The sequence below is a fragment of the Andrena cerasifolii genome, chromosome 4 (assembly GCF_050908995.1).
Source record: "Andrena cerasifolii isolate SP2316 chromosome 4, iyAndCera1_principal, whole genome shotgun sequence".
Lineage (NCBI taxonomy): Eukaryota > Metazoa > Arthropoda > Insecta > Hymenoptera > Andrenidae > Andrena > Andrena cerasifolii.
In genome coordinates, this window is record NC_135121.1 from 20,156,027 (window position 1) to 20,179,319 (window position 23,293).

The 23,293-nt window shown below is 51.4% G+C and overlaps 1 protein-coding gene across 2 annotated transcripts in view; it reads right to left on the bottom strand.

Annotated features, from left to right (window-relative positions):
- The window catches only part of LOC143367805 (T-box transcription factor TBX20), a 43,214-nt gene extending 20,230 nt beyond the window's left edge, over positions 1 to 22,984 (bottom strand). The window contains exons 1-3 of one of the 2 annotated variants that reach the window (XM_076809980.1): positions 22,125 to 22,984; positions 14,819 to 15,224; positions 8,539 to 8,812 (exon numbers count right to left, since the gene is read on the bottom strand). In XM_076809980.1, coding sequence (XP_076666095.1) covers positions 8,539 to 8,812; positions 14,819 to 15,224; positions 22,125 to 22,308 — 864 coding nt within the window. In that variant the 5' untranslated portion in view covers positions 22,309 to 22,984. The remainder of the gene's footprint in view (positions 1 to 8,538; positions 8,813 to 14,818; positions 15,225 to 22,124) is intronic. The other variant, XM_076809981.1, reaches the window with a different exon arrangement.
- Between the last annotated feature and the right edge of the window lie 309 nt (positions 22,985 to 23,293).

A 23,293-nucleotide genomic window follows, 5' to 3' on the forward strand; every position in this document is an offset into this window, starting at 1 on the left:
GTGATTGGACTCCGCGTTACAAGTGTACCAGGGCCACTTGATCGATTAAACCGGCTATTAATTGGTGGTTTCCCGCCAAGTCTACAGCCTGCTCCAAAATCAACCGCATTCCTCGCCACGTGGTGGTTGTTGAAGGTCAACGCGTGGCACCGAAATCCCTGCCCTCTCTCGATCGTAAAAGTTTCCACGGGCTTGACGGAAACGGCGCGGTGGCTTCGCGCCCGCGCAGCCGTATCATTCCCGTTGCGTAACGCTTCGTAAATTATTTATTTAAGCCGCAGCGTGGCACGGTGGAGATATTATATCCTGACCGTTGCACCGTGCGGTGTGTCGTCCGGCTACAAGATTGTTCCCCTCGATGATGGAGAAAAAGGAAGAGGTATGGAATTTAATTCGAGTCCGGATAACGAGTACGCGGTCCCGTGGCTCCGTGGTCCTGTGGTCCCATGGTCTCGTCGGCCGGACCGTGGGTTTCCAAGCGGGCAACTTTATGCCCGTACGATTATAGGTGTCTGGGTTCCCGGGGTGCCCCTATCCGTTTCCTCCGCGCCGTTGGATGGTGGGATTGCTGGGACACCCCACTGCAACCTGTCAGAACTCCAATTTGCTCTACTCTGTTCGGCTCGTTCGTGTGAACGTCATCAAACGCACACGGACAAGGCAACACACGGATCCGCCCATAAGCGTGCGCTGCCAGTGGATGCGCCACAGCCTTTCCCAGTGCTTTCTATTTCGAATATTTCCAATCGGTTATTTCCAGGCGTCCCGTTTCCAGCTACTACTTAGATACTCGGGGATATCGGACGACTGGGACGGCGAAGGCTGCCTTGAAATTCCACGATCCACGCTCACGATTAGTCCCGTTTTTATCTACCCTCTTTACTCACCAGCTCGGCATTTGCGGCGATGTTAAGAGGCCGCGGACACACCTCGTGCACGAGGGCTGACACCGTCACGAACTCTTTCGGGCATACGGGAATACTCGCGTGATGTAATATGCACGCCCCAAGTACGAAATGCGTGGCAGCTACGGGCCAGATAAAATAGCGCATCTGCATAACTTTTTCGTTTAATTTATCAACCCTCGCTGTCGCTCGGTCCCCGGCTCGCCCAGGTATGCCTACAGGAAGCCGAGACACGAAACTTAATACTCGGCGTCGGGCTGCAGGACATTCCGCGGGAGATCGTGAGAACCACCATTTTTCCAGCCGTGTCCCGCGCCCCGTTCCGGATCCGAGGGATCGATTCGTGCAACCGGCTACGATTCCGCTGCTTTTTATTCCAAGTACACGGGTGTCGCGCGAATTTGCATGGCAGAGTTCGCGCGTGACGCGCGCTTCGGAACGTCGGCGACGTCGATAAAGGATTAAAAGTGATTTATGGAGACGCCGTGAGTATTTCTTCTCCGCGAGGCCTATCTTTCGCCGATCGCGACGCGTCCGCGGTTAACGAGTCGAAGACTAAAAGTAAAAAGCTAGAGACATTGCTGAAACGTTTGAAAAGCTTGAACGTAACCGCTTAAGGGGAGGTTCCGGGCTAAAAGTCGATTTTTTTTTATTTCATTTTTCGAATGTTCCACCTTTTAGGAATACGCGTTTAAAAGGATTTGTTGAAATTCGTAAAATTCCACGAAATTGTAGGCATTTGAGTAGCGGCAAATGCACGGGCAACAACCGGCCACTCGGTGCCCACGTAAAACTTTAAACGCGTTTTTCTCGAAACAGAGTTCTCAAAACGGTGGGACCTGTATTTCCAAAAGTTATTATCCGATTCGACTGAAACTTCTTTTATTTTGAAGAATATCATTCTGGCTAGGGGGTACCAGAACAAATTGCAAAAATAACATTTTTTTTAGAAAATAACGACACTTGAAGTTTGAAATCACTTTTCCCTATATTTTTCACCCTTTCAACGCCTTAGAAAATTATAAATTTTCATTTTTTTGTATTGTTTTTCTGGTATCACCCCTTGCCAGAAGTATATTCTTCAAAATAAGAAAAGTTTCAGTCGAATCGGATAGTAACTTTTGGAGATATAGGTCCCACCGATTTGGATACATTTTTTGACGTCTCGACTTTAACGACTCCGCAGTGCCGTCTGCAATCATTAATTATAAAACAAAAAATATATTTCTGTAGCTTAAGACATCCTTGACACAATGCAAAAAGTCCCATTAAATTATACATAGTAGTTTTCCTTTAATTAATTCCTAAAGATCACCTATTTTTGGGGCTCTAGACCGGAAGGTTCCCTTAAGGGGTTACGCCACCCTGAGGCGCTCGAAACAGCACTAAACTAGACGAATTTTTTTTACTGATATTACGAGGTTGAAAATTATTTATTTTCTTCTTACGGGTAGAGCATATATTAGTGCATATATTGCACAAATGAGAGCAAAGTGAAAAAATTATACGTTTTCCACTGAAAAAAACGAATTTAAACCATTACTTATATACGAATGGGGTATAGGATGGAAAAACTGATATGCTACATCGTAGATAATACCATTAAGAATACGCGTGCCAAGTTTAAACTCAATCGGACAAACAGTTTTAGAGATATTTGATAGGTCATCTTTGGAAATGTAGTTTCGAGAGAAACGCAAAAGAAGAAAACTACCTGCTGCGGAATATCGACATCCGCGCCTCGTTGGAAGCCTATAACTCGGCTATTTTGGGGGATTTTTGCGTCCACAATGACTTAAATTATTCTTAAAACTTCGCGTAATAAGAAAATGCGAGGAAAAGAAAATCGTGTTTTCAAAACTTTCAGGGTGGCGTAACCCCTTAAATACCACGGCTGGTGGTTTCCCCGGGGATGGTTCGACGCGCGCCCACCTCGCGGTGCAGCCGACCCGAGCAATCTATTCGCGATAAAGGGGTAATGCCGATAATAACGCGGCTTGCGTTTCATCGAATCGATCCGTATTCGTCGCGCCTTCCTCCGCGCCTGCCGCTTACTTATTGTTAGTCAATTACACCGTAAATCCCAATCGAATGCTGGCTATCTCACCGGTGGGATGGATCGTAAATCATTTTTAATCTCAATATTATGGCTGAGCAAAGCCTGCTGGCATCTCCGGCGCTACAAGTGCGTCGCGTTAAGAAATTATTAATACCCCTCGGTCCCAACATTTCCTCCTCGCGCGGCCGCTTATACAGTATACCTACAGCCACCGTCCAACCGTCTGTTTTCCTCGCCGCGATGAGTCAGTCACGCTACATTGTCCGTAACACCGGTTACAATCCGCGGCCAGAGAAAAGAATGCTTTTTCCCGTCCCGCAGTTGGAAGCGACGGGAAGCGAGCACGGCTTTCATCGTAGCCAGTTGTTTAGCTTTTCCTTCCTCGACTCGGCGGTCCTCGGTGGACGAGGGGAAAGGAAGGGAATCGAACCTCGTGGAATCAAACTGGACCTCACGGTGCGCGTTGATTTGTCGTCGCGGTGCAGAACGTTCGGCTGTGCTTCCAATATAAAAACGGGAGGGAATAAATGGTGGATTCGAGATTTGCAGGCGCGAGCATCCGGCGAGAGCGGAGCGAGAGGACGAGCGCGAGAAACGCGACGCGGACGCGGGCTCCTCTCCCGGCAGGTATCCCGTAGAAGGAGGACTGGGCTGCGTCGCGTCGTTGGTCGCAGGTGGATGGTTGCTTTTGGACCACCGTGTAGTAGCTGGCACGCAGGCGGGGGTCTTATAATATCGCGTCATACGAAACGATGAAATAGTGGCCGTAGCGAAGGAATGTTCCCTACCACTTGAGTCGTCGAGTTGAGTTGACTGGCGTTGCGTGGTTCTCCAGGCTCTCCCGGCTCTCCCAGCTCGCCGCGACTGCTTTTAACCGGTGTGTGTCTGTTCTCCTCGGCACTGGCCTGCCTAGCTTCTTCTCCTTCTCTTTCTTTCCTCCTTTCCTCCAAGCCACTATCCCTCTCATCCTCGCGTTTCCTTTCGCCCGTTCTTTACGCGCATGTATATTCCGCAACACCTCTCCGAGACTCCGCGCGTCAGAGGCCGGCTAAAATCTTCCGCTCCTGCTAAAAACGCGCGCGCGCGCGACTAGCCCGCGTTTAACGATCCACCTATTGTCACGGGACGATCCCGACTACGTGGCCGGCAGATCTCATTATACGCGTACGCGGCCTGTAAATCACTGAACAGCTTCGCCGAGGAAACGGTACAAGGGGGATCTCTCCTGGCGATGGACACGATGTATTATATATGGTTGCCTCGCGATAGAATCGTAGCATCGCCGTTAGGATCGTAAGCTGGCGCTAATGAGCGTCCAATTACGCTCGCGGGTCGAACCGTGCGCGTTCGTCCGGTGTGCGACGCGGGGCCTCCTCCGTTCCCTGCGCACGAGAAGGAAACGCATAGTCGAGCAGCTCTCTGACTCGGCTCGCGTCGAGCCTGTAAACGCCTATATGCGCGGGGTGCCGCGTACGAATAGAGGCCAAGCGAGACGGGAGGAAACGAGTGGAAACGAAACGAAACGAAACGAAGGGAAAGGTGAATAAGCGAGTGGTACGCGCGTTCGCGCAGAGCAGCGCGGAACACCGTGGAGAGCCAGCCACGAGGAGAGCCAGGCGGAGAGGGCGCGCGAGAAGACGGGAACTGGCTGCGGAGAGAGATTCAAAAGGTGCTCAACGGGCCAAGCGTGGGCTACTCGTGATCATCATGACAAAAGCTCCGGGCAAACATCCATTCAATTTATTAGCTTATAGGCACGCCGTCGTGCCTACTACCACCACCAACCGCCTATAATGCTGCCAACATTATGGCCAGTCCGCGGGTGGACGATTCGCGCGACCCTTGTTCGCCTCTCGCCTCCTCGCCCGCTACGCCCTTTTTCCCGCGTTACTCTCTTTTCGCCGTAGAGTTACAGTTTTTATGGTGCCAAGGCCCAACCGCTGCGAGATATACAGTTCTGTCTCTCTATATACGCGAGCGTCGGGGCCGGGCGCGCGCAATTTCAGAGACGAGTAGCCTATTCGGCTTGCTGTGATTCCTCCTCGAGCGCTCCAGTGGTATAGGGCGACGCACAGTGGTTTTTTCGATCGGCTTTCGGCTTCTTCGGGTTTTTCTTTGATACGCGATACTCAAATTCCGATCATTTTGATTTTTGGATATGTTATAGAGGACCGAAAAATAAGAAATACGTGTTTTTTTATTTTTCCCCGTTTTCATATTTGGGGGGTGAAAACTGCGTTCAAAGTTAGGGTTGAAAAATCATTTTTCTGGAATATCTCGCGAACTATCAGAGATAGGGGAATAGCGCGAATGGACGAATTTTGTGTCTTTGAACGCGAAATACGACTGACTCACCAGATTTTCAAAAATCCACAAAAATGATTTTTCAACCCTAACTTTGAGCGCAGTTTTAACCCCCCAAATATGAAAACGGGGAAAAATAAAAAAACACGTATTTCTTATTTTTCGGTCCTCTATAACATATCCAAAAATCAAAATGATCGGAGGCGGACACTTAAAATACTCTCCTTGTCGGTCGAAGAAAATTAATTGATTCTCGGTATTTCGACTGTGCGGCGACTACAGAAGAAGTAGCCGGGGATGAAAACGCGTGCAATTTGAGGGACAACACTGTATTTCAGCGGCCGAGAAGGAAACGCGGGACGCGGGTAGGCGCGAGCTTTTAACCGAGCCTCGAAGGCTTTCCAGGTGCGGCGCTATCGCGATGCTCGTAAGTACCGGCTGTAGATTCGCGTGCGGGAAAAACTCGGGGGTGGAGAGAAGAAGCGGGAACCGCCGCGGCGAGAGGAGCAGCGGGTCGGAGCGCGACCGCGACACCGTTAACGAATCCGCACGCGAGCGCGCGTAATTAAGCGGTAAAGCAGAAAAGTGAAAAGCGAGAAGTGAAAAGGAGGAGACGCGGAGGCAGCGAAGGTTTAGCACGCGCGCGGAAAGATTGGTTTGTCATCGATCGGTCGACACGACGACGGAATATTACGTTTCACGGGCTGGCAGCTTCGAGACGCCCACGATTAACGAGCGGTGTTGATGATAACCACGCCTACGTGGTTCCCCGGTAACGCCGCGTATCCGTTTTACGAGGCCATTCTCGGTGCGCGCGAACGTCCGAAATCTCGTCAACGACGTCGTCTTCGATGCCTCGAAGGGGAGCGAAACGACGCGATCCTGCCGGTGAAAAACGACACTGTAATCCGCGAGCATTGTCGACGTCGTTGGGCACCGCTCGTTCGTTAAATCGTCCGCCTTATTTTCGAGCAACATACGCGGCCCGCAACGTCGCCAAATCACCGGCCCGGGGACGGGGAAACGCGCGGATGTGTGAATTTACCGATAAATAACAAGAATACCGCGGCATTCTACCTAGTACCCTCCGCAGTCTCTCGCGGCGGACCTCCTCGAGTTTCGTCGTTTGCGCGGCTATTTTTCCAAACGACCCGAGTGCCACGATTTACCAGCGACGTAACGCGTCCCGTAAGGACTCGGGCCGTGCGCAAAAACATTTTGGGAGTCCACGTGTCGAACGGAAAAGGCACGGGTCGAAATCCACTTCGTTGTTATTCATTACTCTTCGCACCGCTTGCGAGGCAACGTTCCAGCCGTGTCTGCGTGGATGTAGGGCAGACCGGGGGCGATAGTAACAGGGGGGTGATTGTAACGCGTTAAGTATCTCAAAACATATGATAGATATTAAGGCAAATTTTGGATTTAAGATGAAGAATGACGTTTCGAATACACTCATCCGTGTCCCAGCAGTATAGTTACACAATAGACATGCATAGTGAAGAAAATAACTTTTCGATACCCTAAAGTAACTTTTCCTTACTGATTTAAAATTGTAATATAAGTACTCCCCCTTTGCAAGTACGTGTTTTCTCTATTTTTTAATATTTAATCTGGCCATTTTTAAAGTAATACTGATCGTCACTTATTATTATTATTATTGAACGTCTTTATTGCAAACAAAGAAACAAACAAACAAAGAAAACACAGCAAATAGAAAAACATATCTCACTGATATTGATGTGTTCTCCATATCGTGTGATTCATTCCGGCACAAATTGCTCAGTCGACTCTCCCAATAACTGATAGAATACTATTAGAAATACTATTAGAATAAGTTACCAGACTCATTTCTCTTTGTACTAGTTAACATGTTTTGTATACTAAATGGTATTCCCGTTGATGATAATAATAATAATAATAATAATAATAATAATAATAAAAACAGAGAGAAACACGATAAATGCAAAGGCGTGGTTCAGTCAAGGGCTGTTTTTCAACCCAACCTAAAACTTATCACTTTTAAGTGTCTCGTTAATCAACATTTATAATTTAAGTTCAAAAACCTGGTCGGGGGCGATTGTAACATCGGCAGTCGGGGTTGGTTGTACCGGGACAGAACCGAATAGTGACAAAGAAGGTTAATAATATCGTCTTGTTTGCATGGAATGCTATAGCACAGCACAAAGAAACCAAATAAAAAATGGGTGTAATGTACTGAATGTAAGGATTGATCACACGAAGAATGCACCCAGCCAAAATGTTTTCTATTTCTGCCACAATGGCGACACCGCATAATTGGTTATAAATTTTACTTTTTTTTTTATTTATTATTATAATTAGAATCAATAAATATTTTAATTTTGTAAAGTTAAATTTGTGCTACTATCGACTCCATGCAGCGTTACAACCGACCCGGGGTCAGGGACGGTTGTAACACTTTCTCCGCTTCTCATTTTTTATTAATAACCGGAATATTACTTGACATACAGCGACACTGTTGTGGCTCAAATAATGTCAGATAAGTAAGTAACATTTTCGTAAAAAAAACTATTGGTGTAGGGTACACTGTACAATGACTGCCACCCTAAGCGGAAATCTCAATTGCAATGTCTATTGTTTTTTGTGAAGTTTTTATATGGTCTTAATTTTCAAGTACTAGATAATATAATATAATAAGTAAATTATTTGAATTTCTTATTTTAGACGATCGACTTTCGAGCAGCACTGGTCACCGCAGAAGCCTTTATTTTTAGAGAACCATCGAGTGATGGACAATAACTTAGTTATTGCTAAATATTTTTAAATAAAAAAATTACGATGCACGGTACTAGATGCAATGCTTAAAAGGAAAAAAGATTTTCCGAGAAATGTGTTGTAGCTTTTGAGTAAAAAATTTCCAAAGACCACCCTTTTTTCGGCCTCCTGACTGAGCATAACTCCTTAATCAGGAGTGCGAATGATTAGTGCAGTGTACCCTAACTGTAATAGTTTTTGCGTAAGCGTATTCCAAAGTCAAAGCGCTACTACCGCCCCCGGTCTAGCCTAACCGAACCGCGTGACCGAGGATGCGCGAGGCTTCGACCAGGTCCTCGACCGAGCTTTCTTTCCCAGTTTTTCGCAGTCGTAAAAATACGAATACGTTGGCTCGGTCGAAGCGGAGGAGGAGATTGCTCGGGAATGATCGATATCTGACCCACATGCCCGGTTCACGAGGTCGCTCGGGCCACCGATTAGGCGCTAGGTGAAACATGTCACCGAGGTATTTCTTACCTGGCCGTGCTTGTCCATGTCGTTGTTCGTCAGCTTGACCTTCTCGAACGAGACCACCTGCTTTCGTAGCTGGTCCCCGGTAAACGGCGAGTCCGGGTGCACGTAGAGGCGCGCCGGCGCCGGAGGATCCGCTTTGCCCGCGACCAGCCAACAGCTTCTGTGGTACGCGTATCGGTACCGCTTGTTGTCCACCGGAACGATGTCCATCAGCACCGCGTACCTGCCCTCGGACTTTAATCCGCTGAACGACACCCGGCACGTCGGGAACATCCGCCTGCAAGCCATTAAATCGCGTTTCTTTCACTCGGGCATCCTCTACGGAACGTTTCAAGTCTCGAAGCAACCTCGCCGTGCTACGCGTGCGTAAACTTCTCGCGAGCAGGGCACCGAGAAGTTGTCCGCGGTTAGTGTCTTTGCCGAGCTGCTAGAAAATTTGACGTTTAACCTGCATTAAAGGGGAGAATTCACGCTACGATGCAAGATCATAGGAACCGCGCGGTATAGGGAGGCAGAAGTGCGGGTAGATCCGTGACCGAGGCAGAGGCTCTCTGGAATGACCGATTCGTTGGATCTGCGGTGAGTTCTCCAGTTAGAATCCAATGTAGAGGCGCGTCTAACTAGTCAGTTTGATTGAAAGGAGCGCCCGCAGGCCTTTCAAGCTTCGTTACGAGCGAGTCACCCTTGAACCTCGTTATATGCAGCCAACTTTTCAACACCTCGAGCGTCGGGGCGCACGCGCCAGCAGATGCGCGCCTTCGTTGACGCCGATGCGCCCGAGCACACCGACGGTGACGAACGCGACTCTCCTCTACGGCCTCGAAGAGCCACACTTTCTCCCCCTCGCTGGCCAATCCTCCGAAAACAACCACCGCGCTCCCTTTGAGATACTGCCAGAACGACGGTAAACCTTGGACCAGGGCGGCTCTCTAAATCTCTGCTTCCTCGCGCGTGATCGAAGGGGATCCCACCTCGGGAGAAAGATGAATCCGGCTCGACGCCCGGGCGTCGATCGATCCATGGAGTGCCAGGGCCCGTGCAACCCGCGGAACAGAACGTGCCGACCGAGTTGCATGAAGAATATGGTGTCGATTCTGCAGGAACTTCCGCCGTGCATTCGGATGAGACTCTGCCGGGAGGATCTGCTCTCGGTTCTTGGCAAACCTCCGCGCGACCCGACAGTCTCAAATTTGCAGGACTCGGCGACCACCTCGGAGGATTTGCGCGCGGAGGCGGGTCGGGCCAGCGGGGAATCTCTGCGGCGAAAGGACGGAGAAGAGTCGGCAGGAGAGAGGCAGGAAACTAAACAAGTCGAGGCGGCTCTGTCGCGTGAAGACAAAACAAGCCAGACAGAGAGGCGACGCAGAGCTAGCAGACCGGCGTCACTTTCGTTGGACACGTCCAGTATCAGTGCCTACGCTAGAAGCGCGTCCGTCGTGATTAAAGGTGGTATGACGCGCGCAGCGCGTACGCTTCGAGGAATGGGACCATCGGGATGCTCGTGCCGCATTATCAACGCGATGATTTACACCAGCGTTCTTCTCCTGCTGGCAGTGTTCGCGTGGCCGAGCCAAGGCTTCCAACTATTCCTGTCCAGTCAACTCTGCGGAATCATTGCTATTCTGTGCTGGAGGATCTCCGGCAACATCCCATTGTAACGATCCGTTCTCTTCATCTATGGCTCGGGTTATCCCTTTCTCCCGGTGAACGGAGGGTGCGCGGAATCTGTGACGCGCCAAAAAGTCCACGGAGACCAGCGACGGGATAATTATACGGGCACCGAGAACGCGACGAGGCGCTGCTCAGAGTTAACAACGATCACGTTGAAAGCCGCACGAACCCAACAAATCGTGCCCGCTCATTGAAAGACGGCCAATCGCGTCGGGAGCATCCAGACCGCAGATCCCACAATCGCTTCAAAGTCACCGACCGCAAGGATCGATTCACGGATGAACGAGCTTTCCACTTCTGCTCCAGCAACGGGTGGAGCGACGCCGACGATAGCCGCATAAAGAAGCGTTCCACGAAACCCATATTATTTCGTCCGCTCGGAACAGGAATCTCGTTAGGCATTGTTTCGGTGGCTGCAGTCGTTCCGATCGCTCTTCGAGCAGCTTGGACGCGTCATCGACGGCCAACACGCGCCGAGCGGACAAGAGGAGCGAAATAAATTGCCGGGGAAGACGACGCTGCTGCATCGGCGAACTTCCAGTTGCCTCGCGGGCGAAGTAAACGGGGAATATGCGTTCAACGTTTCTGTAAAAGCGTCCCACGTTATTTCTGTCGATAAGAGTCCCTTGTAAGCGGGGAACGTGGCGCGATATATCATCGAGAAAATTACCCGCCGTGGAGGGTGGCCTCCCCTGTATCCAGGATAAGTGGGAATACATTCGAACGACTATTAAGTATCGATAGCAAGTCAATCGAGTATTCCCCCGACCTACGCCCTCCCCAGCCGCGTTACGCTTCTAACACCCCCCGCGTATCCTGCGCGAACAACAAGCACCCTTATCTTTATCGAGAATCACGACGAACGAGTCAATTTGTCCGGAGCCCTGCATTCTTCGAAGCGTGCGCGGCTCGCCGGCGAATTTGCAAACAGAACGACCGCGCGCTCCTAAAGCGGCGCGCGCGCCGCTCGCGTTTTTTTCTGTAATTGCACGCGCGTGCAAGCCCCTATCTGTAACGAATCTTGCTCGCGAATTAAACGGAAATTATAGGGAAACGAGGCGCGACCCGGTAAAACGAAACGACTCGATGGATCACGAGGATACGCGCGCGAGGCCGATCCTCGAGCATCGAGGAGACGAACAGCCGCGTTTCCCTGTCAAATTAGGCAGAAACAAACAAGCCCTCCATGGGCCGTGGCTAACGAGGCCATAATCGCAGGAACACCTCGACCCCAAACCACCCTAAACAGCCTCGAACCACGCGCACTGCGCGTACAAATGCGCGCGTATTGGTACATCTGTTTCCCCGGGACACGGGCATGGCGTACCGGATGATTCACCCGGCCCGACAACTTTAAATTACGAGAGTAGATTGGTGGTCGCGCGCGGAGGGAGCTGCTCGAGCGAAATTATTACAGCGAATTAATATCTTTTGTTGCCGCAAATGCAGATACCTACTTCGTGGAAGAGGCGATTTGCGAGTAGCTCGAAACGGTCGCGTCAGCTGAATCAGCCTGTAGGCGCTTTAGGGTGGCAGCGGAGTCAAAGAGGGCATCAGCCCCGAGGGAGCAGCCAGCGGAAGGGCTTGAACAAATGGATTACGGAAGCGGTGGATATTATAGCGATCCGAACACGGTCATCCGAGTTACTAAAACGTTTGCCGAGCTAATGACTTAGCATCGCCCCGTAGCAGTAGCAGCAGCCAGGAGCAGTAGCAGCCAGCAGGTGCCGTCGTCGTTATAATTATTATGCCGCGGCTCTTTCCTCGCCGCAGATAGATTTTCGAGCATTTCGGAGGACGGTGCCGGTTACTCGGGAGCGCTAAATTATTCGACAATTAGGCGACGAAACCATCCGCCTTCTGCCCGGTCGTTTATATCGACCCCGCGTCAGGAATTTCGTCGTAGATCAGAGGACGTTGGCCATTCTCGGAGGACTTATTCGCTCGGGGTTTCGTTATGGCCGAGAAGGCAGGGTAACAGGGATAAATAGACGTTTACCAGCCCCGTCTCGTTCCATCCCGGTGTCCGCTCTTGTCCCGGTTACTCTCTATCGTCTTTTCATTGCACCGTCGCTGTCGCCGTCGCGTTGGTTGGTTGGTTGGTTGGTTCTCCGCGCGGCGTGTATCGCGATCCGTGCACGTTCTCGCTTCTCGCGTAACGTGCACGTTCACCCCGCCGGTCGTGGAGGCACGTGTGAGTGTATAATGTAGGTTGCTGGCACCTTGATGAAGGGTTCGCGTGACGAGTACCCTCTATCCGCCGGTATCCTGTCTCTCTCTCCGTTGACCTGCTCGTCCGCACCTCCTATTCTGCCCGCTGCTTCGCACTCCGCCACGTTTGCCCACTTAAACTTTGAAAAATACACACGCTCGTCGCGAGCGCGAAGAACTCGGGTACGCGGGCAGCCGTACGGACTTTTAGCGTTACGTAGCGAGCCGTTGGAGAAGCGCGTGAAAGAGAGTCCTTCTGCGGTGCTAGCCAGCCTTGGAATTCGTCGAGGCCACGATATCGTCCTGGCCGTGAGCGGACTGAGGAGCAGGGGATTCGTTATCGAGTCAGGTGGATCGGAGTGTATCGACGAGAGCCGGTCAATTATGGAAAAAGAAGACTGCTCGAGTCCAAGGCAAGGGGGGAGGCTTTCCTTGAACGAGTCAATCGCGTTAACAAAAGAGTAGTACCTACCCCGCGATTGTTCCTTTCGGCCGGGAACGACGCGGAGTTGGGAGTTTGCACGCACGAAATTGGCTTTGTTCACGACATCGGAATCGAGGTCGTCGCGAGGAGGACGGCACGCGAAGGCGAAGAAGACGGCGAGGAGAGAGAGAGAGAGAGAGGCAGAGAGGGAGAGAGTGAAAAGTGGCGGGTGCCAACGTGGGAAAAAGAGACCCGTGAGCTAGACCTCGAGGAAGAATCAGAGGAGTGTATGGCCCTGGCACCCCGCAGGGCCAGACAATTCCACCTGATTGGTCCGAATTCGTATTGTCACTCGGGAGAGTGACGTTTTCGTTCAGCTGGGGATTTCGTGGCAACGTTTCTCCTGCTAACGACGCTATTCGTGCATCGCCGCGCTCTTGATATATCGATCCTGCCCAGGAAGAGAACGTCAGGCCACCGCGACACGCCCCGGGAATGGTTTTCAAATCTTTCGCGCACTCGATTTTTCCGCAGAGATTCCGGAGATTCGGCCGCGCTCCCAGCTTTTACCGGCCGCATACATATTCCGAAGAGATCGTGCGTTTCTGCAGGCGCAACCACCAGCCACGCTCGAATACGGACTCGTCGATTTCCGCGTCGCATAAATTTCCATGCAGGCTCGCGTATAAGTTTCAAGGTTGCACGTTGTCGAAACGCACGCGAATCGGTCATTCGGATCGGCACTCTTCCCGGGTAATTTATATTTATAATTACGCGTCCAGCCTTATCGGAGAGCATTTCTCGAACGGCTTTCGATTCCCATCTACTTTCTACGCCGCTCGCGTATGTACACGTCTATATATATATATGCGTACATACATTCGCGTACGATCGGATCGCGTGTGCTCGACTTTCGATGATAACGCGTCAGCTTGTCCGTCCGTCTGTTCAGCTCGGAATCGAAGAAACGTTTCGGTGACCGCCGCCGTTAATGCCCCGACCGATGGGCAAGTCGAGCGTCGGCGCGGCCGAGAAATGCTCGATGGGACACCGAGCACGCTGCGGCCACTGATAAAAAATAAGCGAAACGTGGCGAACCCCGAGACTCGAAGGTTGCGAGAGACCCCGTTCTACAGGGGCCAGCGCTAGACGGGTCACCCTTGCACAAATATCTCGTAACTTGGACTTGGCGGTCACGCATCCTTAGAGCGCGCAGCTGCGGCCTCGTCTTTATTAGCATACCTATAAAAATGAACGTGCGAGCCGGAGCGGGAGCGCGAGCGGTGTGTCCACAAAGGGGCATAAATTGCCGCGATAAATTACACCCGAAACTCCCTTAAATATCTCGTAAAACGTCAGTCAATGAAATCCATTAGTTCGAGTACACGTCGTTGCAAGTTGTGTTTGAGTTGCCGTAATTTCCCGTGGCGCGGCCGACCGCCGCGCCACCCCGGGCCCACCGGCCGTCGGAGGGTCACGCGGGCCCAGTGCGAGCCGCTGCCTTTGTCGCGAGCGTGATAATTAATGGCCGTGAACGTAATCGCGACGGCGTAACGGCGCCTAATTACGCCCCGAAAAATAACAGCATTTTCCCCGTTACCAGGCGAGCCTGCGTTTTTCGTCCAGTTTTGTTCGCACGTACTAAATTCGGTCAATTAACGGAGTCGTAACTCGGGCAAACGGAAAGTCGTTTACTCGGGGACTCCGAGGGCGAGCGAGCTTTCCCCCCGCCGCCTGGCCCGGCTCTCCTCTCCTTCACCGGCAAAGGCTTCCGGCCTGCGGTCCCTCTCGCGATTCCCCCGAAATCGCTTGACTTCGAAGCGAGACAAATGTCTGTTTGCTCGCTAGCTATCTCCAGCGGTTCGGCCATCTTTCCGTTGCACCTGCGGCGCGCGCGCCACGCGCGGCTCTCTCCTCTCTTCTCCGCCGTGCTCGACTCGGCGGTTTGCAAGTAGAACGCTCAAAGGGTGCGCTTACCTGCCAGTTTTCGTGATGATCATCTCGGTGCCAAGGTCGTTGAACTTGTCCCACAGCTCCTTGGTCTCGAGGTGGCACTCGACGTCCCGAAGCTCGTCGGAGTTGCAACTGGTCCTGAGCCGGTGCTTCCGGTCGTGCTCGGTGTAGCCGTCCTGGCCCTTCCTCGCGGACGATGTCCTGCTCAGGTCGTCCGGCACCCCGTGAACCGGGCCGTCGTCCACGCTGCTGCACTCCTCCACGTCCACGTCCACTTCTTCGTCCTCCTCGTTGCCGGACTTCTCCGTCGCCTCGCTCTCGCCTTCGCAGTTCTCCACCTCGTCGTCAGCCAGAAGAGCCTCGTCCGTGACAACGGTCGCGGTCGCCACTATGTTCACCGGAGATGTCCTCGACCCTGAAACATCCCCCACTGCGTCGTCTTTGGTTGTTCGTTTCTCAGCCTCGTCATTTACGTGTCCGTTTCGCGACACGAGCACGCGCGTGCGTCGACCGATTAAGAAAGCGCGATCGATCGACTCGATACCGGTGCGCCGAGGAGAGGTTCCGCGAGCCCCTTCGAAGGTGACAAATATACCTGCCGGGAGCAAAACGAAATCGGCCCGGAACCGAGTTTTTCATCGACGCGCGACTACCATTAGGCGTGTCGATTTAAATGAGCGAGATGTACCGAAACGATACGCCAGCCCGAGAACTGGGGGGCTAGGGTAATTAATCGAACCGGGCGCGCATCTGCCACGAAGGTGGCGCCTAATTAAACCGTCAGATTTCAAGAAAGCCAATCCACCGGGCCAGTGTACACAATGTTAATTGCACCGGTCACGATACCGATCTGTTAATTTGTACTATTCCACGCGAACAATGCGTCTTCCTGCGCCCGTATCTCAAATTGGATCCGCGTGTGATACCCGTGCATTTACGCGTGCATACACGTACGCCCGTGTCGCAGATCGGCGAGAAAAAATTGCTCCTCTCGAGAAAGTATTTTAGCCGAACACGCCCGCCAGCCAGGGCAGGTAGGGTAAACTCGGGTAAGTTCGTGGTTACAGGTTACTCCGCGATACTTTTTCATTTATCTGCAACTCTAAATTGTCCGACTTAATTTATATGGAACAAACACTAACAGACAGCGTTCATCTTCTAGTTTATGTCGCCGTAAAATAATTAGTCAATTCAAGTTAGTGAGATAGAGTGAGAGAGTATTTTGTTCCAGCAGCGGATTATTCGTGATATTTTTCGTGCTAGTTTGTGGACGATCGCTTGTTTATTTGTTAGATGTGCTTTAGAAGATAAATGGAAGGTTCAAACTGCAGGTAAGTGATGGTAAAACGACACTTTAACGGGTCTTACTCTTGAAATTATCATACGATAAGGCATCAGTGTTATTTTTGCTTATGAAAAGTGACTAAATTCTTATTTTTCGTGTGCCTGAAACTGCGTTTCTGATTACGCTGTTTGAGAATTTTTGATGGTCAATAGCAGGAACAATGTTTCCTTACTGCTCAGACATCTAACGATCATGAAACGAAAGATTATGCACAAAATAACAATAATATAAAATAATATAAAATAATATAAAATAATATAAAATAATATAAAATAATATAAAATAATATAAAATAATATAAAATAATATAAAATAATATAAAATAATATAAAATAATATAAAATAATATAAAATAATATAAAATAATATAAAATAATGTAAAATAATGTAAAATAATATTAAAAAAAAGTAGCTGATGGCCATATCACGGTCTAGCGAGAACTATCACGGAGTAACCAGAGTATGTCATCGCAATTTAATTTTGTATATTTTCAATTAAATATACTTAGTAAATTTCTGTTAACCTATTATTTGTTTCTCCGATGTCTGACCTATCATTATACAGATATGCTCCTAGACTCACTTTCAGAATATGTAAATATCAGCAATTAATAAACAAATTCTGAAACTATCACGGACTTACCCGAGTTTACCCTACGTACTTACCTGTGCCTCGAGCCGTCGCGTCGCGCCGAGTGAACGCAACGTGCTAAAAAAGCATTCGATGCCTTTACGATATAGGCAAAAGTGTTAGGGAGCAAATAGAGAATAAGTTTCAACGCCTAACGTTATACGAAGCTTCCTTCCTCTTCCTTGCTCGTTCACGCAGACACCAATTACAAGGCTAACGCGGAAATGCCACTGAACGATCGCTCGAGCTAGAAACTGCAGTTGCGGAGAACGTGGACGGTGAAGAGGAACGGTTCTGCCCCTCGAGAGAACCAGCAATCGGGCGGAGAAGCCGCCGATTCAAAGTCAGTTACCGTTTTAAAGGCATTTGGCATCGCGTCGCTCGAGCCATTTCAGAAACCTTTCAAGCTGTTATGCGCGAACCTCGTACGGGACGCGCGTGGACAAACCGGTTTTTCTGTCAAATTTCCGGCGACGTATTTGACAGCGATGCCGTCCACCAATTACTTTCGCCCTTTCCCTCTAACGTTCTGCTTATAAACTCGCGGGAGAGCTATAGCTGCCAAGACTTTCGTGTTTTTTAACGTTCCCACGAGTCGTTGCGACCAGTTTTTTCCGCGACTACCGCGTTAAGCCTATCGGCGGGTGGACTCGTCGCGATCGGAACGGGACAGGGAACGAGCGTTCGATCAGGGGGACTCGGTGTGCAAAAAACTGAAATTGCGCCGCGCCGGGTCGTCGTTCGGGAACGGGGGGAATTTTGGGAGGCAGCGGGGCAGGGGGAAAGAGCGAACGCGCGTTAAAAACGAAGGCAAGTCAGCGCGCGGCGGATCGCGTGCGTCTGCCGCTCGTTGCGTGCACTCGCGTGCATCTGCGTGCACGTACACGCACCGCGCGGCACTTGACGCACACGCACGTACCCTCTTCCTCCGGTCCCTCGAGCCCTTCGATGCCAGCTTTACCTTCGTAGCTGTGTTTCGCCTAAAAATAACAATAGCCGCCGTTTACAAAAGGCGGTCGCGCGAGTGCCCTACGTATGCACAATTGGCACCGCGAGCAGCACGAAATTCCACGCAATTTCCTTATTGAGCCATCGAGAGTGGGACTGGTTTCGTGAAACGGTCGCTCGACAACGGCGACCATCGGGGAAAGCCTGGTGTTAAAATTAACACCTCAACCGTGCACGTTGCGTGCGCCCCGACCGCGGCGCGGCGTTCTTTCACGAACATCACGCATATTCGCGGTTTTCATCTCGAATTCCTGCTCCCCCCGGCCCGCAGCCCGCAAGTTCGATCAGCCAAAAGCCCCGGGGATCGTCGATGGGGATGTCATTAAACGCGCGACGACTCTTCGGGCGGATCGAAGGACTCTCCAAAGCCCTCCGAGATCACCGTCGTAATTGGCACATAGGCGACCAAAACACGGGCGCAATAACTACCTGCTGCTCGTACGACGTATGTCGTGTGTGCGCTAAGAACGTTGTATAACAACACGCGACGCCTTCCACTCGATACGCCCTATCGTTACTCCCCTGCACGCGCGTCACACGATGAGTCGCCAATATTCTTAGAGATCGCTAAACCAAGAGCGCAAGGCGTTGGCGAACCTTGGGGGAGAGACGAGGTAGCAAGAGGCCCAGCTATCCGGGGGGCAGAGAGAATCGAAAGAGTGGCTGGAAGTGTACTCCATCGAGGAGGAATAGCTGGGTCTGCCAGACGCCCAACAAAACGGTCCGGGGGCGCGCGAGGTAGGACGAATAGAAAACGAATGCCTTACCGGAAGCTTTCCGGGCGACAGAAGGAGTTAAAGCTCTGTCCGTGGTGCGGCACCAAGAGGTGGTCCCCGTGTCCCATGTTCCGTGATCTTAAGGCAAGAAGAAATATGACCGAGCTACTGACGTCAGCTTCCTTTTGCCACGACCGACAGCCGACCACCCAGAATCCTGTCACCACCCGGCCGTTCGAAGGACGTTGCTCAAAAGGATCGACGGGAACGAACCAAATAACGATCGCGTTACACCAGTCGACTTAGCGCGCGCGCTTCTTCCTCGATTCTTGGCTGGCGCGCGGCTCAACCGACAAACACAGGCAAGGTAAAGCCGGCAATCCACCGGGAAGCTAAGCTATGCGATGCTACGTTTTAGGCTAGCTTTTGGTGGAAACTGTTCCATAAGAATGTGTCGAAGCTAAGTTTTTTTAAATAGGAACGCAGGGCAATCGCGAACGCGATGGTTTACGGCGTTTTAATAAATGAAAACCTACGTTCCGTCTCCACTAGCTAATAGTCTAGGTCGTATCCAACGCCGGACAGAAAGTAATAAATACAGAACGCTCGTGCTATTCAGGATAAACATAATTTATTATTTTCATCAAGTCTCAAGTAATACTTTGTCCTTTTTCAATTGCGTGCAATTACTCCTGAATTAATTACACAATTGTGATTTTTTTCAAGTCGAAATAAAGCACTTTTTAAGCCACATTCTGTGACCAAGGCGTCGCCTGAATCATGATTCTAACCGCTGAAATAAATTCTGTTTTATCTCTTCATGTCGTGGGGTAATGACGAACAAATCGGATGGGGTAATCTCGAACGTTGGAGATTACCCCTCGTCAATACCAATACCTCTTATAACCAGTACCCCGATGAAAGAATTTTTACGGAGAGAAAATGAGAAGAAAGATAAAAAGGAGGACACAGAAGTGCCAAAGAATGAGAAGAAAAAAAAATGATAAAGTAAATAAGAAATGTGTTAGGAATTTGAAAACTTTTGACGAGGAAAACCTGGTGGGGAAAGCAGAGGGAGAACCAAAGAAGAAGAAAAAAAGGACGAAAAGAGTTGATAAAGAAATTATATATATCTGTATTTATTGCGATGAAGTATATACACACCCACCCACTGAAGACTGGATAATGCGTTACAAATGCAACTTATGGGCACACGAAAGATGCATGGGCAGCAGTGAAAGCACATCTAGAGGTTTTCCCTGCGATTTCTGCGATATATAACTCTGCTCGCGATAACCCACGGGAGTCGGGTAATTACGAGCACCAAGGGTTTGGTTTTTTCATTATAAAGTCAAGTTTTATTAAAGTTTCTTGGAAAATTCGTCACAGTAGTTTATAGAGGAACAGTTTAAGTATGTTTTCGTTCTGTTTGCTCTTTCGCTTAGCTGTTCCCAATTACCCACTCTCCCCTAACTTAGCTTCCCGGTGGATTCCCGGCTTCACCCGCGGCTGCGAGACAACTCGAGCATCGAATCCAGCGGCCTTCGACAGGGATTCGACCACCGTGGCTGCGCACCGTTCCAACGGTTATCGCCCGGCCAATTACATTATTGTTATTAAGTCGTTATTAACGCGCGCGCTGCCGCGCGCCCATGCGCCGCTGCACGCCACACTGCCGTGAGCTTCAATTGATTTCGAGTTACCGCCTCGCAACGCGCCGCTTTCCCTCGCGCCCCGATATTAATGCAAATTTCCCCCCTCTCCGCACCTCGCCGCTCCTCCGTTATCCGGCAGGATTGCGAGATACAATGTACCTACTCACGGACAATGATTGCAAGCGGCGGCGGCAACAGGGAGACCCTATGAATCTAATTGCGGCTGGTATTTAATGTTTTTCCACCTCTCCGCCGACTCCCTTCCCTTTCTTTCCCTCTAAGCGGCAAAACTTGTTCTTGGCAGCGATTAAGAATCTCTAGATTACAGCCACGGGAGCTGTAATGGCGTCGTTAAGTGCGCTAATGTGATTACCGGCTGAAAGCGCCGGACGGACGGATAGATACCCTGGGGGACAAAAACGGGGGCAATTTACGATTTCCTCCGAGGAAAATTCTCTCGCCCCTGAATACGCGAGTTTCCCTTTGCGTTTTCGCCTTGGACCAAACACGCTCAACGCGTCGAATTCCCGCGGCAGTCGGTTGGGCAGCTGCTCTGTTGTAATACGCGGCTTAAGCTCAAAGATAGCCGGATCGTTAATTTCGGTGCGAACAGGTAAAATTTACGCGCGATCCGTTGGCAACAATTAGTCGCTTTATTTTCTGCTCGGCAGTGCTCCCATTCCCGAGGCTAATTATCATCCGACCCCCGCCGGGAGCGCGTCTCTTTCTCGTCCCAACTGTCGAGAGATTCTATTTTCACGCCTCTGATACATCGCGAATTTCTAATTAAACGGACGCGAGGCAGTCATCGCCTGATCTAATGGATCTCGGCCGACTCTTTGACCGTCTAAATTTAAGGCGCGCGCGAATGAAAGTTTTAGCACCCAGGCTAGGCGAACCTGCAGAAGATACCGTCGAGTCGACGATCGACGAAAGGGACCCTTGTCAGCGAGAGCCACTGTTTCAGACGCGCGCTCTGAGTCTCGTCTGTTGCGCGTCAGAACGATGTATTAACGATGGAGACGGGTCGTTTCTTTCCAGAACGATGGGAGAGGCTTTCGTTGCTAGAAGCAAAGGAGTTGGTTTCGGTGCAAATCGTCTGCGTTTGAAGATAATCTCGCGAGGGAATCGCGGTCTAGCGAGGTCCGAGTCGCACCCCGTCGGCTGGCGTCGGGGCAGAACGTGTTACGACGCGCGCCACGGTATCGGGCAGAAGTTCTGGAGATCGAGGATTTCCGAGAACACCGTCCTACCGAGAAACAACGCGTAAACAGCTCTCGCGGGATTTCGACGCGTGACGTGCCGACGGAACGAAGCACCGTGCCTTCGCGTGGCGAGCTAGCGATAATCTCGCGAATGAACAGGCACGACCGACGTACGACCGTGTTTGTTTACAAGCTAGCGAGCAGAGGGCTGCCCGCAGGCTTTTTCCCGCACTGTGTAATTGCTGCGTTCGATAAGTAGCTTACTCGCACACTCTTCCTGCCTACGCTCGAGGTTCCTATCGGTTCACTGGGATTCCGATCGGCTCGAACGTTATTTCAGGTTTTGCATTACGTATACAGGTGCAGAAATCGCAACGAGTCGTAACCTGCTGGACAGGAATAAGCAGGCTTGCCCGGAACGCACGAAACACTATACCGATCGAACTTGTGCGTTTTGGGAGATCGCAGATACGAACCAGGGACACTTTTACCGCTTTGTCGACCATCGTCGTTGCGCTCAGGTTCGAAGCCTCGGTCCACTATAATCTCGCGAGTGAAGTATCGCAAAGTTAGGGATCCTAACCTCGCCCCCTATGTGTTACTGTCGTAAACGTTACGGACCGAAATGTCGCGATCGCGAGTGTGAGACGTAGCGTGGCGAATGCTTCGGGAATAAACGAACGAATTTATAAGACGACGGTTAGCAGGCGGCCGATAGAGCGTATGTTTCGAAGGATGGTGGAAATAAGAAGAAATAAAAAGAAGCTCACGGTGATCGAGAGCAGAGTTGACGACGAATCCCCTGGCAGTTGGACATTCCAAGTTGGTGTTAGCGGTAGCGGCGGTGTTGCCGATGCCCTGCAGGTGGTAATGCCCGAAGGACGGACCCCTGGGCGCCATGATGGCCGCGATGCTGAAGTCCGTAGCTTTTCCCCTTTCCCCCTTCGTAGGCATCCCTTCTCGCGCCGCACGACACTTTGATCCCTATTTTTCCGTTCCTTCCTCTTTCTTTGCGCGCTCTTCGTGCCCCTCTCGCGCGTCCCTCAACGTCCCTTATCACTTGGCTCCCTCGTCGAGGATACAGGTTACAAGTATCACCACCGTCACTCGCGACGAGACGCGCAGTAATTCGCTTCCGTCTGTCAGTCTGCCGATTCGCTGCGTGTCGCTCGACAAGCGGCACCACCGCGCCGTCGACGTAACGGTAAGACACGGCGAGGAGCACCTCCGATTCCCATCGACCGTTGTTCGGGTTCGAGGAACGTGGAACCGCGAGTTCCGGCGACAAACGGGCGTGTTTATGACGGGACACCGGGTTGTCGCGCGCGACCCGAACCTACAGCCACGAGAGTCGAACCACCGTTTGGGGAAAGGATAGGCGTCGAGCGGTGGACGAGACCGTGCGTCGCCTCGCTGCAAGATGATGCTGGTCGAGAGAGCGTAGTATCGGCGGAGAATCGGATCGGCGCGGCTCGGCGCAGGACGGACGCGTCTGCGCTGCTCGACTTCCCGGACTCCACTGGGCCGCCGCTCCTCCTCCCACGCGCACCGCTCGCCCCACCAACACGAACGACGGCAACGGCGCTTGGGCCTGACCGCTCACCGAGCCCCGATAACGAGCCGAGCGGCGACACGACGCGACGCGGGGCGACGCAACGCGCCGACCCGTTCCGAGGGCCGCGCGCGCGACAGAGACGGAGAAGTGCGCGCGGCTTGCGGCGCCCCTCCTGGGCGGAACCTTCCTCGCTCACCCTGACTCGCCGAGGCGGTCGTGCCGGCTAGATAGAGGGCTCGGGACACGGTCACGTGACCGTTCCGAGCTGCGGAAACACGGGAAACCACGATACGCGGGGACAAGCGACAAGGGCGGTGCGGACCGGAGCCGATTCTCTCCAGGCCACGCCTTCGTTTAACCACCGACGCTACCATCACCATCACC